At 44.8% G+C, this 13481-nt stretch overlaps 1 protein-coding gene across 1 annotated transcript; it reads right to left on the bottom strand.

Annotated features, from left to right (window-relative positions):
• Positions 1–10561: 10561 nt before the first annotated feature.
• Positions 10562–13129, bottom strand: LOC133039664 (uncharacterized). The gene is made up of 3 exons (XM_061118572.1): positions 12849–13129; positions 12058–12335; positions 10562–11985 (listed from the first exon to the last, which is right to left on the bottom strand). The coding sequence occupies exons 1-3, from the start codon at positions 13127–13129 to the stop codon at positions 11186–11188; spliced, it is 1359 nt and encodes a 452-aa protein (XP_060974555.1). The 3' UTR covers positions 10562–11185.
• Between the last annotated feature and the right edge of the window lie 352 nt (positions 13130–13481).

The raw sequence follows: 13481 nt of genomic DNA, 5'->3' as shown, positions 1-13481 counted from the left end.
AAGCCTTCAAGCAGATGTCCCTATGTCTTTCCCAAAGCGTATAAAGGGCGGTAACGAAGGAACCATTCAGGTTGTTGATCCTTTTCTCCTCCACCTTTGATAACTCCTATTTAGGCTTTACTAGTTCCTCCTCAACTTCTGCTTACTTTTCTCGAGCTTCTGCCAATTGGGTTTTGTCCTTTGCCAGCTATTGTTTAAGCTCAACATTATCCTCAACTTCTTCCAGCTTAACATTGGCTACAACTAGATACACCTTCAAATCCTTCTCAGCCGCCACTGAAACATCTCTGAAGTAAGTCATTAACTTCTATTCGTGTTCCAGGACATGGATCTGGCTCTTCTTGCCCTCGAGGTCTTAGGTAAGCTCTCGGTTACTTTGTAGCTTTCTTTAGGTCACCCTCTGCCTTTGCAAGTCTCGCTTAGAGTTCCTTTTCCCTTTTCTCCATTGTTCAGACATGGCCTTTGGCGTCAGCAATGCCTACCTTCAGGTAGTAAACTTTTTTCTCCAACTTGCAGTAGTACTCCTCAACAGTAGCAACAACCTTCATGACTTTTGCTCCTAGCCTTGCCTTAACCTATTGGTCAACGAAGCCCTTCATTTTTCTTTTAGTCTCCTTAAGCTCGACTTTGACCTTCTCTAGGTTGGCTAGGGTTCAACCTTCTTACTATCATCTACTTTGTACTCGACCCTGAGACTTTAAAACTCCAAGGTCATATTGGCCATGACCTCCAGGTAGCTCTCAGCACAAAGAGTCCCCTAAAAAGTGAAAAGGACAAAATCAGCAAGATTTGATGAATAATGGATATTAAAAATCTAAATTTATTGTCATTGTTATTGTGTTAAGAAAAAATTATTACCCTAACAGACTGATGGGGGAGATAATTGACAAGGTAGACTGGGTCTTTGCTAGAAACAATAGCCCATCAATCGTTGATTAGCTGGCTGAAGGAAACAACTACCTATTTCAGGAGGTTGATAGCAAATGGAGCTAAGTCTCAGCCAAGAGAAGCATGATACCATTCCTTGGAAACAATTCAATCAAACACTGGAAAAATAGTAGTAGTGTATGAACTTCTGCTTCCTTGTTCTACCTTAGGCCTAGAAAAAATTATTCTAGCAATTTTCTTGGCCTCATTAGATCCAACCTACCTTTTGAGGAAAATCTAAGAGGCTTCCTAGAGCTTAGCCAAATATTCTTCATCCAAATTAATGGGCCTGATTGGGAGAAAAAGTGTCGCTGAGGAAATAGATGGATGAGGAATTAGCCCTTATTTCATGCTTTCGTAAACTGCTTGGGATTTGATGATCCAAATTCTCGATACCTTGTGGTCCTTGCATATTTATCACTCGGGGAGTTCCTCTTCTCCTTTTTATCTTTCTCCCTTTTTGCCTTCTCTTGCTCATATTTCTCTCTTTCTACCCTCCGTTCAAGGGCTAAATACTTGGATGTCAACTTCTGAACTACCTCAAGTTTGGCATCCTTAGCAGGCCTCTCAAAATTTTCCATTGACCTCTTTAGTGGAAAGATTTGCCCTTCCACATCCTCATCATCATCACCCGAAGACCACAAGTTGATCCAGGATGGGTGCCTTGGGGCTAGCAAAATCTAGTTCTGTGGAGCTACCATGATATTCAGAGAATCAGAATCGTCCAGTGCATTGGCCGCAATAGTGGCATCCACCATGTTTATAGGGGATTTAATTGCTTTAATTTGTGGTCTACAACTAGAAGCTCTAGCTTTTCCCTTTGCTGGCCTAGATTCCTCCCACACCACATCAGCCTGAATGTCCACATGGCTGATGAAGGCCTTAAGGATGCTCATTTATAATGTCTCTGGGCCCTTTGCAAAAAAGAATTGAAGCAAGGTCAGATGTACAGAAAAATAAAAAATGCTTGAAAATTAATAAACAAATGCAAAAATCTGGTTTGGGTTTAACCGTTATTGTTATTGTACAAAGGATCCCCCTATGCAAATAGTGCTACGTCCTCCCAGCCTAAGAAACTACCATATCGAAAGAAGCATGGGTAGTTCATCAAAGTAAAGGGATCTACTCTAGGGCATTGCGATAGTGGGATGAAGTGGATTGGACTCTCTATGATTTCATCTACCCTAATTTAGAAGTGGGTGGCAGGATACTTAAGGTGGTCTAACTCAAGAAAATAAGGGTTAAACCCTCATTGATTAGCGTTGACAAACTCTTCTAGATGGGGAGCATGAACTAGGAAAAAATAAGAATTACCTCTTCCAAATGTACTGGCACCCGGTGTGCCCCCATCTGGGAAGATGTCAACAAAGTGGGCTTCAAGTTCCTCATCTTCGTTCATGGACTCTGGATGTATCCTCGCCCATTTTCAAGCCAACACTTATCTTTTTTAATGGCTTTCTTTTGCTTCGTTTTTAATGATCTCGGCAATAGCTTGTTTGACATGAGCTTGATCGAAATGTATCTTGCAAGAATTGTGAGGGTATGCTCTGATGAGGAGCAATCAAGCTAACTCGCCTATGGTTCTCCATAGTGACTAAACCATCCACTTGCAACGCTTCTGAGTTTGTACTGCAGTGAAGGTTCACCATCATTCTCCAGAAAAGGAGCTAGCTCAAGACGGGAAATATCATGTTGAAGGCCAGAAAAAGTTACCCTGATCAGACTTTTACCAAAAGTGGTGGAATAGTCAAAGAAAATTATTTGGGAAAAGTTTTAGTGCTTCCCCGTAACATTGAAATCCAATGAAAGAGTCAGATGTCTTTTTAATGGGAATTTCGATGTGAAAAACCAATATTCCCAAAATTCTGAGTGTATTTGCATATACTGATGGAACATATCGCGTTAGACCAATTATTCAACAAGTAGAAGCCGACTATAGTTTTGTCCTTCCATATCGGGATTCGACTCCAACTTGTAAAAGTAGAGGATTTCGTCAAGAGACAGAACCTCTACCAGTTGGTTCTTGAAAAAAATGTACCATCTCGCCAGAAATTTGTATACTTGTAGGATGAGCTGAACATAATAAACTCATTCATTGCAAGGCCAGACCGTCCAAGTCCAGGAAGGGTTCTCGGCCATAAGAAGAAGGCCCAATATGGCCTATCCCAATACCCTCATGGGATATTCCTCTAAGAACTGTCTAAGAGATATCCAGAAGTGAAGGCTTATCTGGAGATGCCTCCAGTATAGGATCCCACTAAATTAGGGATTCCCTTAATGCTATATCCTTTGACATTTATTGTATGAATCTGGCAGCGCACAACAACTGTCAACATTAAATAGACCCTACAATTGTGGATGATCGTTATCTTACGAATCAGGTCTTTCCTAATTCAGCCCAAAGTCAATATTAAATGTATTAACCCTTCAGTGGGTCTAGTTTCATACGAGAACCCTAACAGTATAAACCCTAGCCTATAAATAGGAGATTATATCTTCATGCGAAGGGTTGTAAAATCATAATTCAAAAGCTAAGACTGAAATTATGGTTCTTAAGCTTGAGTAAGAATATTATTCTTGTGTAATACATAAAAGCTTTTCAAGCTAATAATATTGACTCGTGGACTAAGACTTTGTAATGCCTCAACCATGTAAAAATCTTGTTCTTCTTCTCTTTTATTTTGTTTTGTTGATTCCTTAAGCTCTATTAATTTTATAATCATTTTTTAAAAAAATTCAGTAAACTGCAATATTATAAAATAAAATATTGCTACAGTAGTATTTTAATTGATGCACTTGTATTAATAAACTTTTAAAAAAAATAATTTGTATTACTCTAAGACTTATTTTATTATTATTTGACTTTTATTTATTTTTAATTAAATATGATTTTGAATATTTGAGGGTATAATAGTAGAAAGTAATAATAATTTTATCATCTTTCACACAAAACATAAAAATATATATTTGTTGTAATAATACTATATTAATTTGACTTTAGAATTTTGTTAGCTAGATTTAATTAAAATTACAAGATATTGTTATAGTGAGATTTCTCTCACCTAGAAACTCGAGACCAGACTCCTCTTTAAAAGGACACGTGTATTCAGATTCCCAATGAAAGCTGAAATGTCCGTGAGAGACTTCTCGAAGTTTAGACCTCGCCCAGGATAAAACCAGCGAGATATTGCGGGTGCGACCTAATTCACACCGCATAACCATAATCCTCATCATGCAGGGTAGACCCAACTCGCATATGTCAGAACATGTGCGAGTGCCTCCCTCTATACCTCCGCGACGAGTATGGAGACCGATGCCCTATGAGGTAGTTTTGGTCTCAGCGACCCAACAGCCCTAACAGACCAGTATAAGTTCGCATGTCCAGATGTTACCAGTTTCAATATGCGACGTCTACAACGGGCGATTACTTAAGGACGCAGACGTTCCAAACGTATGTGCGATCCTACGAGCTCAACAGACGGTACATGAACGGTCAACTCGCAGATGCGAAAGACGCATACGTTGATGAATTCAGTAACTGTCATACATTTATTAATGTTAACGTTGTTTGAGTTTAGTCATTGCAATTCAATGTGTAAATAATGGATTAACAATAAATGTGATCCTCATGTAACCGATTGGGCACCTGCTTTGTATATAAAGGGGTGATCCACCGTGAAAATGCACCTACGAATCCCTTGCTACAGTGGACTAAGCAGAACGAAATCTGACTGAACCACTATAATTCACCGTCTCATTTATTTTTCCAGCTTTGTTGTTTACTCTCGCATTCCTATTCGAGTACTCGCCATTCTAGGTTGAATACTCGCATTTGTCATCTCTCAAATTATTCTCTCTTTTTCCAGTTAAATTGTACTTTTTGGTGTTGCGAAATATCAGTAACAACATTTGGCGCCGTCTGTGGGAATCCGACTGCAAGATTCTATTCACTTCAAAGAACATGACTCAACATGGCTGGAAATCACGCTAACGGAGCTAACAATGAATCCATCAACATTGGAACGATGAGCGTACCATTGCCTGGAACCGGAGTGCCACCTGTAGACGTCATCAACGGCGGGGTAGGGAGGAGCAACATCAGACCACTCAACCTATTTCCAGAAACGACTGGTCCTCAAGTCGGAGGCACGTCCACACCACCAGCAACCATGCACTTTCCCCCTGTCACCCCGGCGGTCGTGTCCGAAGGAGTGGTCCAGCTCACGACTGATCAATACGCCGCAATCCAGGATCAGCTGCGAGCACTACAAGCCGAGGTGGATGGACAGAGCTGAGCTCGACGCCCTCCTCGGGTCCCTGCCGTTCGTAACGAAAACCCTCAGGTAACGGTTTCTCGACGTCAAACTAACCATGCACGCAGGGAACGACGAACTGATCCTGAAGTCTTGGACTTGAATCACCCGACGTCAAGAGACCAATACGCAAGGTTGCCTAACCAGAGCGCACAAACCGACGAGAATCCTGAGCGCCGCAACCCTCGCAGTCGTCACCCTCGGGATAACGACGCAGAGTCAGCCTCTTCATCCTCGCATGACCGTACTCCAAGCAGGTATACGAGGTCTGGCTCTGTGCAAACACAGCAAGGAGGACGCTACCGTGTACACCGAGGTGATCTGCGTGATCATCTCAATGCAGTCTTTAGGGCGCGCTCCCGCGGCCCGCATAACACGGAGACGCTCCATGATCCCCATACGGGCGATCAGGGTGTCAACACAGTTAACAACCCGCCCATCGCGCCGATCGCGACCACTGGGATTAATATCCCTTCGAACCTTGCCGCAGTGGCTGCGAGCCCCACTGTTATAGAAACTCCGCCTCCTGCGACAGGAGGAATCGAGCAAAGTATGCTTCTGCAAGCTTTGAAGATGCTCGAGCAGCAGCGTAAGCCCATATACAAGCTGCACGGCACCTCGCCCTTTACCGCAGAAGTGCGGCAGGCCCAACTTCCAAAGGGGTTCCGTTTATCCGAATCCCTCAAATATAAAGGTACTTCTAACCCGTTAGACTACCTAGAAAAGTTTAACACCATAATGGAAGTGGACCAGGTGCCGCAACTCGCGAAGTGTCGCATTCTCGCGGCCACACTCGAGGAGAATGCCCATGATTGGTTCACCCAATTACCAGAGGCATCGATATCGACATGGGAGAACTTCGTCGATCTATTTCTCACACATTTCCAGGCCACGATGACGTATAGGCCACCCTATACGACTTTGGCGAACATCAAGCAAGAACCTGGTGAGTCTTTGCAGAATTATTTCAAGCGTTTTAACGCTGAAGTAACAAAAGTTGAGAAGGCCCCCGAGTCTTCGCTTGTTTGTATGTTAATAACAGGTGTCTTGCCAAGAACCGACTTTTGGAAAGAGCTACAGGCCCGAAGGCCAGAATCCTTGGTAGAATTCTTCGCCATGGCCGAACCTCATAAGAGAATCGAGAACTCCTTGGCGGAATTGGAGAAGGGCAAGAACAAGCGGCGATCACCCATACTGCGGTCGCGGTCCCGCAGTCCGCGAGGAAAGAATTCCAGGGGCCGAAGCCCCAGAAGACGCAGCCCACGCAAACCGCGGAGCCCGAAGTTGGCCAAGTCGCCTCCAAAAAAGGAGTCCTCGCCCAAAAGAAAAGGAGGACCTCGCTTCGTCAATTATACCGAACTTTCCGTACCTCGAGACCACATCTATGCGGTTGAGGAAAGGAACGGCGTCTTCAAGAAGCCGCCCCCCATCAGGGGAAATCGCGACCGAAGAGACCCCAAAAAGTTCTGTAAGTACCACCAGGATATCGGCCACACTACCCTTGAGTGGTGGGTCTTGCAGGACGAAATTGAAGAATTGATCGAAGGGGAAAATTCGACAAGTATAAAAGGAGCGAGGAAAGTCACCCCGAGCGGATGACAAGGAAGAAAACCGAATGCGAGTGGCTCCGCAGCACCTCGCAATATCCTGACTATAATCGGAGGACCACACATCGCAGGCGACTCTCGCAAATCACAAGAACGATATGCCAGAGAAGCCAAAGAGAAGCCGCTTACCAATGTGAACAATCTTGGTGAACGGCCAGAGAAGCTCTTCAAGAGAGAATGTGAGGACATTGTCTTTATGGAGAGCGATGCGAGATGGGTCCACCACCCGCATTCTGACGCACTTGTGATAGTCGCCAATATAGGTGGAGACAATGTCCATCGCATATTGGTCGACAATGGAAGTTCAGTGAATTTACTGAACTTCCAAGCCTTCAAGCAAATGGGGCTACAAGAAAAAGATTTGCGGCCAATGACATCGAGCATCTACGGTTTCACGGGAGATGTCATAGCTATCAAAGGGATGATCAAACTCCCAATCACTTTGGGAACTGCCCCAATAACTGCCAAGTCGATGGCCGACTTCGCAGTAATTGATCAATACTCAGCATATAACGCCGTAATTGGACGGCCAATTCTGAAGGAGATGAAGATCGTAACTTCGATCTATCATCTAACAATGAAGTTCCCTACTCCCTCTGGAGTAGGATCAGTGAGGAGTCCAATCGACTCTCGAGAATGTTACAATGCACTCGTCAAGCTCGCAAAAAAGGACGATGAATGTTATCCACCTTTTGGACGCACCACCACCTCGCCAGGAGATCCTCAGGATCGAGGAGGTACCGCACATAGACAAACCGGACTTGGATCCGAGAATCCTTGATCACACCGCCGCAGCCCAAGCCGCGGAAGATACAATCGAGATATGGTCGGGATATCTCCACAGGTCATGTGTCATCGCTTGAACATTGACCCTGAAGTGCGAGGTGTCCGACAAAAGCGCCGCAAAATGGACCCTGCGAGGTACCAAGCGCTGAAAGAAGAAGTTGACCGCCTCCTTGCCTGCGGCTTTATACGGGAGTCATTTTACCCCGACTGGTTAGCCAATCCGGTACTCGTGCCAAAGCCCAATGGCTCATGGCGTACATGCGTTGACTTTACTGATTTGAACAAAGCCTGTCCCAAAGACAACTTTCCTCTTCCTAGCATCGACCGGCTTGTCGATGCCACTGCAGGCCACGCACTTTTAAGCTTCATGGATGCATACTCGGGATACAATCAAATCCCGATGTACGAACCAGACCAAGAACATACCTCGTTCATTACTGATCGAGGATTATACTGTTACAAGGTCATGCCTTTTGGTTTAATAAACGCAGGTGCGACTTATCAAAGGCTAGTGAATATGATGTTCGCAGATTTGATTGGAAAGACAATGGAGGTATATGTTGACGATATGCTCGTAAAGTCGCAACATGCGGAGGATCATATCACGCACTTGCAGGCCATGTTCGACATATTGCGACGATATAAGATGCGTCTAAACCCCTTAAAATGCGTCTTTGGGGTGGGTTCCGAAAAATTCCTCGGTTTTATGGTGAATCAGCGAGGAATAGAAGCCAATCCTGCGAAGATTAGAGCGTTGGTAGAAATGTCGTCTCCGACTAAGCCAAAGGAGGTTCAGAGCCTCACAGGTAAAGTCGCGGCCTTAAACCGCTTCATATCCAGATCCTCTGACAAGTGTAAAGAGTTTTTTCAGATCCTGAAGGGTAACAAGAGGTTTCAATGGGATGAGAAATGCGAGAAGGCTTTTCAAGCGTTAAAAACGCATCTGGGGCAACCTCCAATTCTTTCAAAACCGTTGCCCGGAGAGGTCTTGTCTATTTATTTAGCAGTCTCCGAGTATGCGATCAGTTCAGTACTTGTTCGCGAGGACCAAGGACGTCAACACCCGGTGTACTACGTCAGTAAGCGATTATTGGACGCCGAGACGCGTTACCCTCAGATGGAGAAACTAGCTTTTGCCTTGATAATATCCTCAAGAAAATTGCGACCTTATTTCCAGGCTCACAGCATTGAAGTTTTGACAAACTTCCCCTTAAGACGAGTTTTGGCAAAGCCGCAGGCATCGGGGAGATTATTAAAGTGGGCTATGGAGTTGAGTCAGTTCGACATCAAGTATAAACCAAGAACCGCGATCAAGGGGCAAGCCCTAGCAGATTTTATACTTGAGTTCCCGAGCACAGAGGTAGCGGTTGTAGAGGGTGGAAATGACATCGCCATGATAGACAAAGAGGTATGGACATTGTATGTCGATGGGGCCTCAAATAATGAAGGTTACGGCAAAGGATATTATTAATCAGTCCCAATAATTTCAAGGTACACGCTGCTCTACGTTTCGAATTCTCTGCATCTAACAATGAAGCCGAGTATGAGGCTTTAATCGCAGGTCTGAAATTGGCTCTCGAAATGAAAGTCGAATACCTACAAGCATTTAGCGACTCTCAAATCGTGGTATGTCAAGTAAGTGGAGAATACCTAGCGAGAGGCGGAAGATTGGTTAAGTACTTAGCCATCGTTCGCGAAATCATGCAGAAGTTCAAACATGTAGTTGTGTCTCGAGTACCGCGCACTCAAAATGCCCATGCAGACGCCTTGGCCCGACTGGCCTCCACTAGAGAAGCCGAATTACTCGATGTAATTCCGGTAGACGTATTGTCTCATCCAACCATAGATCGAGAAACAATCATGGAGATCGATGACATTCAGGAGATTACCTGGATGACCCCTATCCTCGCATACCTTGACAAGGGGCTCTTACCTAATGATAAAATAGAAGCAAGGAAATTGCGACAACGAGCAGCCCGCTATATGATATATGACCAGAGCTTGTATCGCAGAAGTTTTAGTCAACCACTTCTCAAATGTATCAGTGGAGAAGACTGCGGTTACATACTGCGTGAAGTACACGAGGGAATTTGTGGCAATCATACTGGAGGTAATTCCCTTGCCTTAAAAATTATGCGGCAAGGGTATTACTGGCCAACATTGCGACAAGATGCCCTCGCATTTGCAAAAAGGTGTGATAGATGCCAGCGAATAGCCACTTACACACACCAGCCCCCGAGTAACCTCCATTTTATCACGAGTCCCTGGCCCTTTGCAATATGGGGAATTGATTTAATTGGCGAGTTACCCAAGGGAAAAGGCGGAGTCAAATATGCTGTAGTCGCGGTTGACTATTTCACAAAATGGGCTGAAGCGAAAGCACTCGCGACCATCACAGCAACGAAGTTGCGCGAGTTCGTCTACACTTCCATCATCTGTCGTTTTGGCATTCCGCACAAGCTCATTTCAGATAATGGGAAACAGTTTGACTGTAAAGAGATGCGACAGCTATGCGATGATTTAGGAATTAAAAAAGCCTTTTCTGCAGTCGCTTACCCGCAGAGCAATGGGCGGGCGAAGCGATCAACAAAATAATTAAGCACACCATAAAGGGAAAATTAGAAAACCGCAAAGGGGCATGGCCAGATGAATTACCGCAAGTCCTATGGTCTTACAATACAACCCCTCGATCTACAACTGGCGAAACACCCTTCTCACTTTCTTATGGGTGCAAGGCCATGTTACCAGTAGAAGTTGGGGCAGGATCCTTGCGTAGAGATGCTTTCGATATCTCGCAGAACAGCGAGAATCAGTTGTTTTGCCTTGATCTTTTAGAAGAAAAGCGTGATAAAGCGCAACTACAAAACGCGGCTTATCAACAACGAACAGCAAGGTACTTTAACTCGAAAGTAAAGATAAAACCTCTGCGAGTAGGAGACTTGGTCCTTAGAAAAGTAATGCCAAATACCAAAGTCCCAGCCCACGGAGTCTTTGGAGACAATTGGGAAGGACCATACAAAATCGCAGATCAAATTGGTGATGCCACTTATCGACTCGCAACACTCGATGGAACCGCGATTCCACGAGCATGGAATAGCGAGAGCTTGAAATTTTATTATCAGTAATATTCGCGTTATTCAGTTATGATAATTCGAGTACTTATACTTAGATATTTTTTGTTCCAAATACTTCCTAAGTATAGGGGCATGGTACCCGCATGTATTACTGATTGCTTGAATAAAATCACTTATTAAGTTTTTCGAGTAATTTGATTTACCGAGTTTTTCCTACTTTATTACACCAAGCTGTAATTAAAATCGCATATAATTGCATTCACACCAAGCTGTGATCAAAGTTAAATATATATAAAATCGCAAGTACCCGTGTACTGCGTAAATATTAAAATGTAAGCTATCCCTGCGAGGATAGAAATTTGTCCAAAAAGTAAGATAAAATTCTCTAAGTACAGAAGTGCGAGTACCCGTGTACCGCATATATATAAAAAAAAAAGAGTAAGAGTGAAATTAAACAACAACATAAGATAGAAAATAATCAAACGCCTGGAGCGATGGGAGTAGTCTCATCAGGAGCAGCCTCGTCTGCAATCTTGCTCACGACTTCATTCTCGACCTCTTCAGCCTGTACTCCCTCGGTTTCATCAGGAAGGTTACCCTGAGTCTGGGTAGGAGACATCGCGCGAAAGGCTTCAGCCATTTCTGCAGCTTCGGCTCCAAGCAGCGAGAAGTCGAAGTCAGGGACCTTGGAAAGAGTAGTGTAAATGTAGTCAGACACAGCCTGATCGTACTGTTTCTTCCCACTCTCTTTCTCAGCCTCCAAGTCGCGAGCCATCTCAGCGATCGTGTCCTGCGACTTCTTGAGCTCGAGCTCCACCTGTTCTTTTGCCCTGTTGACTTCCTCGAGCTCCTTCTCCTTGGCCTTGTTAAGCTCCTCCATCCTCGCCACCTCCTGCTTCAGCTTCTTTATGTTCTCTTGAAAATGGACGTTCTGCCTCTTCAGCGAATCAGTTTCCTTCGAAGGAGTAGCCGCGGCTTTCATGAACAAAGCCATGGATTGCACGGCCAGTTCAGTAGATCGAGAAGCAAGATCCTCGTAAGGAATCTCAGCCAGTAATTTTTCCTGCATGGCCAGAAAATCGCGAGCACGAACAGGAGAGTCGATGACGACTTTCTTCCCCTTGTCCTGAGTAGTCTTAGCCAACTTCTTGGAGGAATCTGCAGCAAGCGAAGTCATCACATCGCTCTTCCTCTTCTGGGCAACGACCGGCGAAGTCGCTGGTGTTCCACCCTTTTGCTTGATCTTCAGGACAGGGGCAGACTTCAAGAAAGTCATGTCTACAAGCACAAAGAACAGATAAGTAAAAATCACAATCCTACCCGTCAATTTATAGCAAAAGGACGAATTACCTGAAGTTTGTCGAGGAGTTTGCTTAGAAAGACGTTTATCTATCCGCTCCTGCTGTTTCTCAGATGGTTCTTTATATACTGGCTCCCGTTGAAGACTCGCGTTCTCAGGGATCAGTTTGTGTTCTCGCAATTTGGCAGTCGTACACAGTAATCGCCAGTCGCGATCTTGTACCGGAAGACTCCCAAGAATTTCAGCTACCCCCTTCTTATTCGCGTCAAGCGTTGGTCGAGCTGGTCTATCTGCGATGACAACAAAAAAAAACGAGTTAGCAAAAGATCTCGAAAAACAAAGTAACAGATTTTATCTAAGTCAACAAATATGCGACATACTGGGTCTGTGATTAAAGTCGGTCCTGATCCCAGGAACCTTAAAAACATAAAACCATTTCGACTTCCAGTCGCCCATGTTCGAGACCATCCCCTCAACACCGTTTATTTCAGAAGTCGCCCATTTACTAAAGCAAAAGAAGCCATTATGAAGACCCACGCTCTTTATGTCATAGAAGTAACTAAACTCCTCTACTGACGGAGCCCTATGGGCGTACTCCATGTACATCGCATAGAATGCTAGAACAGTGCGATAACTGTTGGGTGTTAGCTGAAAAGGCGATACGTCATAACGTCTGAGAATGGCTGCGACGAAAGGATGAAACGGGACCGATACACCACATCGAAGAATGGGTATTGAGATGACCACGTCCTCTGTAGGGATGATCGCAGGGTTGGTGAACGGAAGATGCGCTCTCTGAGAGGGTTTGGGACTTTGAAACGTGAGTCGCAACAAATTCAACCTCACGAAGGTAGTGAAGTCAGATTTGACAACTCTCGAGACTAGGTCTTCGCATGAGAAAGGTTCGTTCAATTGGGAGTCGTCGACCGAGTCCGTCCCACTCCTTTCCGCTTCCTCTTCTTCCTCACCTGATTCGCGGACCGGAGTAGTCCATTCCTCCTCCACCTCCTCGACCTCGATGTCGGGAGCGTGTCTCGTATGGATGAGGTAGTCGCATGCCGACACTGTGGATTCGCTATCTCGGATATCGATTGTCCCAGGTTCAGCGAGCTCCTGTACCATCCTCTCGATGTCTACAGAAGACATCGGACCTAACTCTATCTCCGCAGCCTCCATTTCGGAGATGTCCGTAGGGAGAAAACTGTCTCTCTCTTGTGACGACTCCCCATCAAAAGCGCGACCTCCTGAGCCGAGCTGCTGGCTGTCCGATAGATCGCTCATCTGAAAGATAGAAGATCTTTTCAGCGTGATGGATGTGTGAAAAAATAAAGGTAAGTGATCTCACCCGCAGTAGAGTATAAAAGTCGCATTCGACAAGAAAGTCAGGCTCCATGCGAACACTGACCCTCCTATCAGCATGCGAGAAGAAATGTAACTATCTTTGGGCGAGTAATTCACGCATCCTTGGTTGTGC

Source organism: Cannabis sativa, chromosome 7 (assembly GCF_029168945.1).
Source record: "Cannabis sativa cultivar Pink pepper isolate KNU-18-1 chromosome 7, ASM2916894v1, whole genome shotgun sequence".
NCBI classification, from domain to species: Eukaryota; Viridiplantae; Streptophyta; class Magnoliopsida; order Rosales; family Cannabaceae; genus Cannabis; species Cannabis sativa.
Note: the sequence above shows the minus strand (reverse complement) of the source record. Positions and strands in the feature narration are given on the sequence as shown.

What these genes read in the sequence shown, in the direction of transcription:
- LOC133039664 (XM_061118572.1), bottom strand. Translation starts at nt 13,129, where the DNA reads ATGGTACAGGAGCTCGCTGAACCTGGGACAATCGATATCCGAGATAGC. An exon ending in GACTTCACTACCTTCGTGAG is followed by an intron (nt 12,336 to 12,848) that starts GTTGAATTTGTT and finishes TTGTTTTTCGAG; the next exon opens with ATCTTTTGCTAACTCGTTTT. An exon ending in AACTCCTCGACAAACTTCAG is followed by an intron (nt 11,986 to 12,057) that starts GTAATTCGTCCT and finishes TTGTGCTTGTAG; the next exon opens with ACATGACTTTCTTGAAGTCT.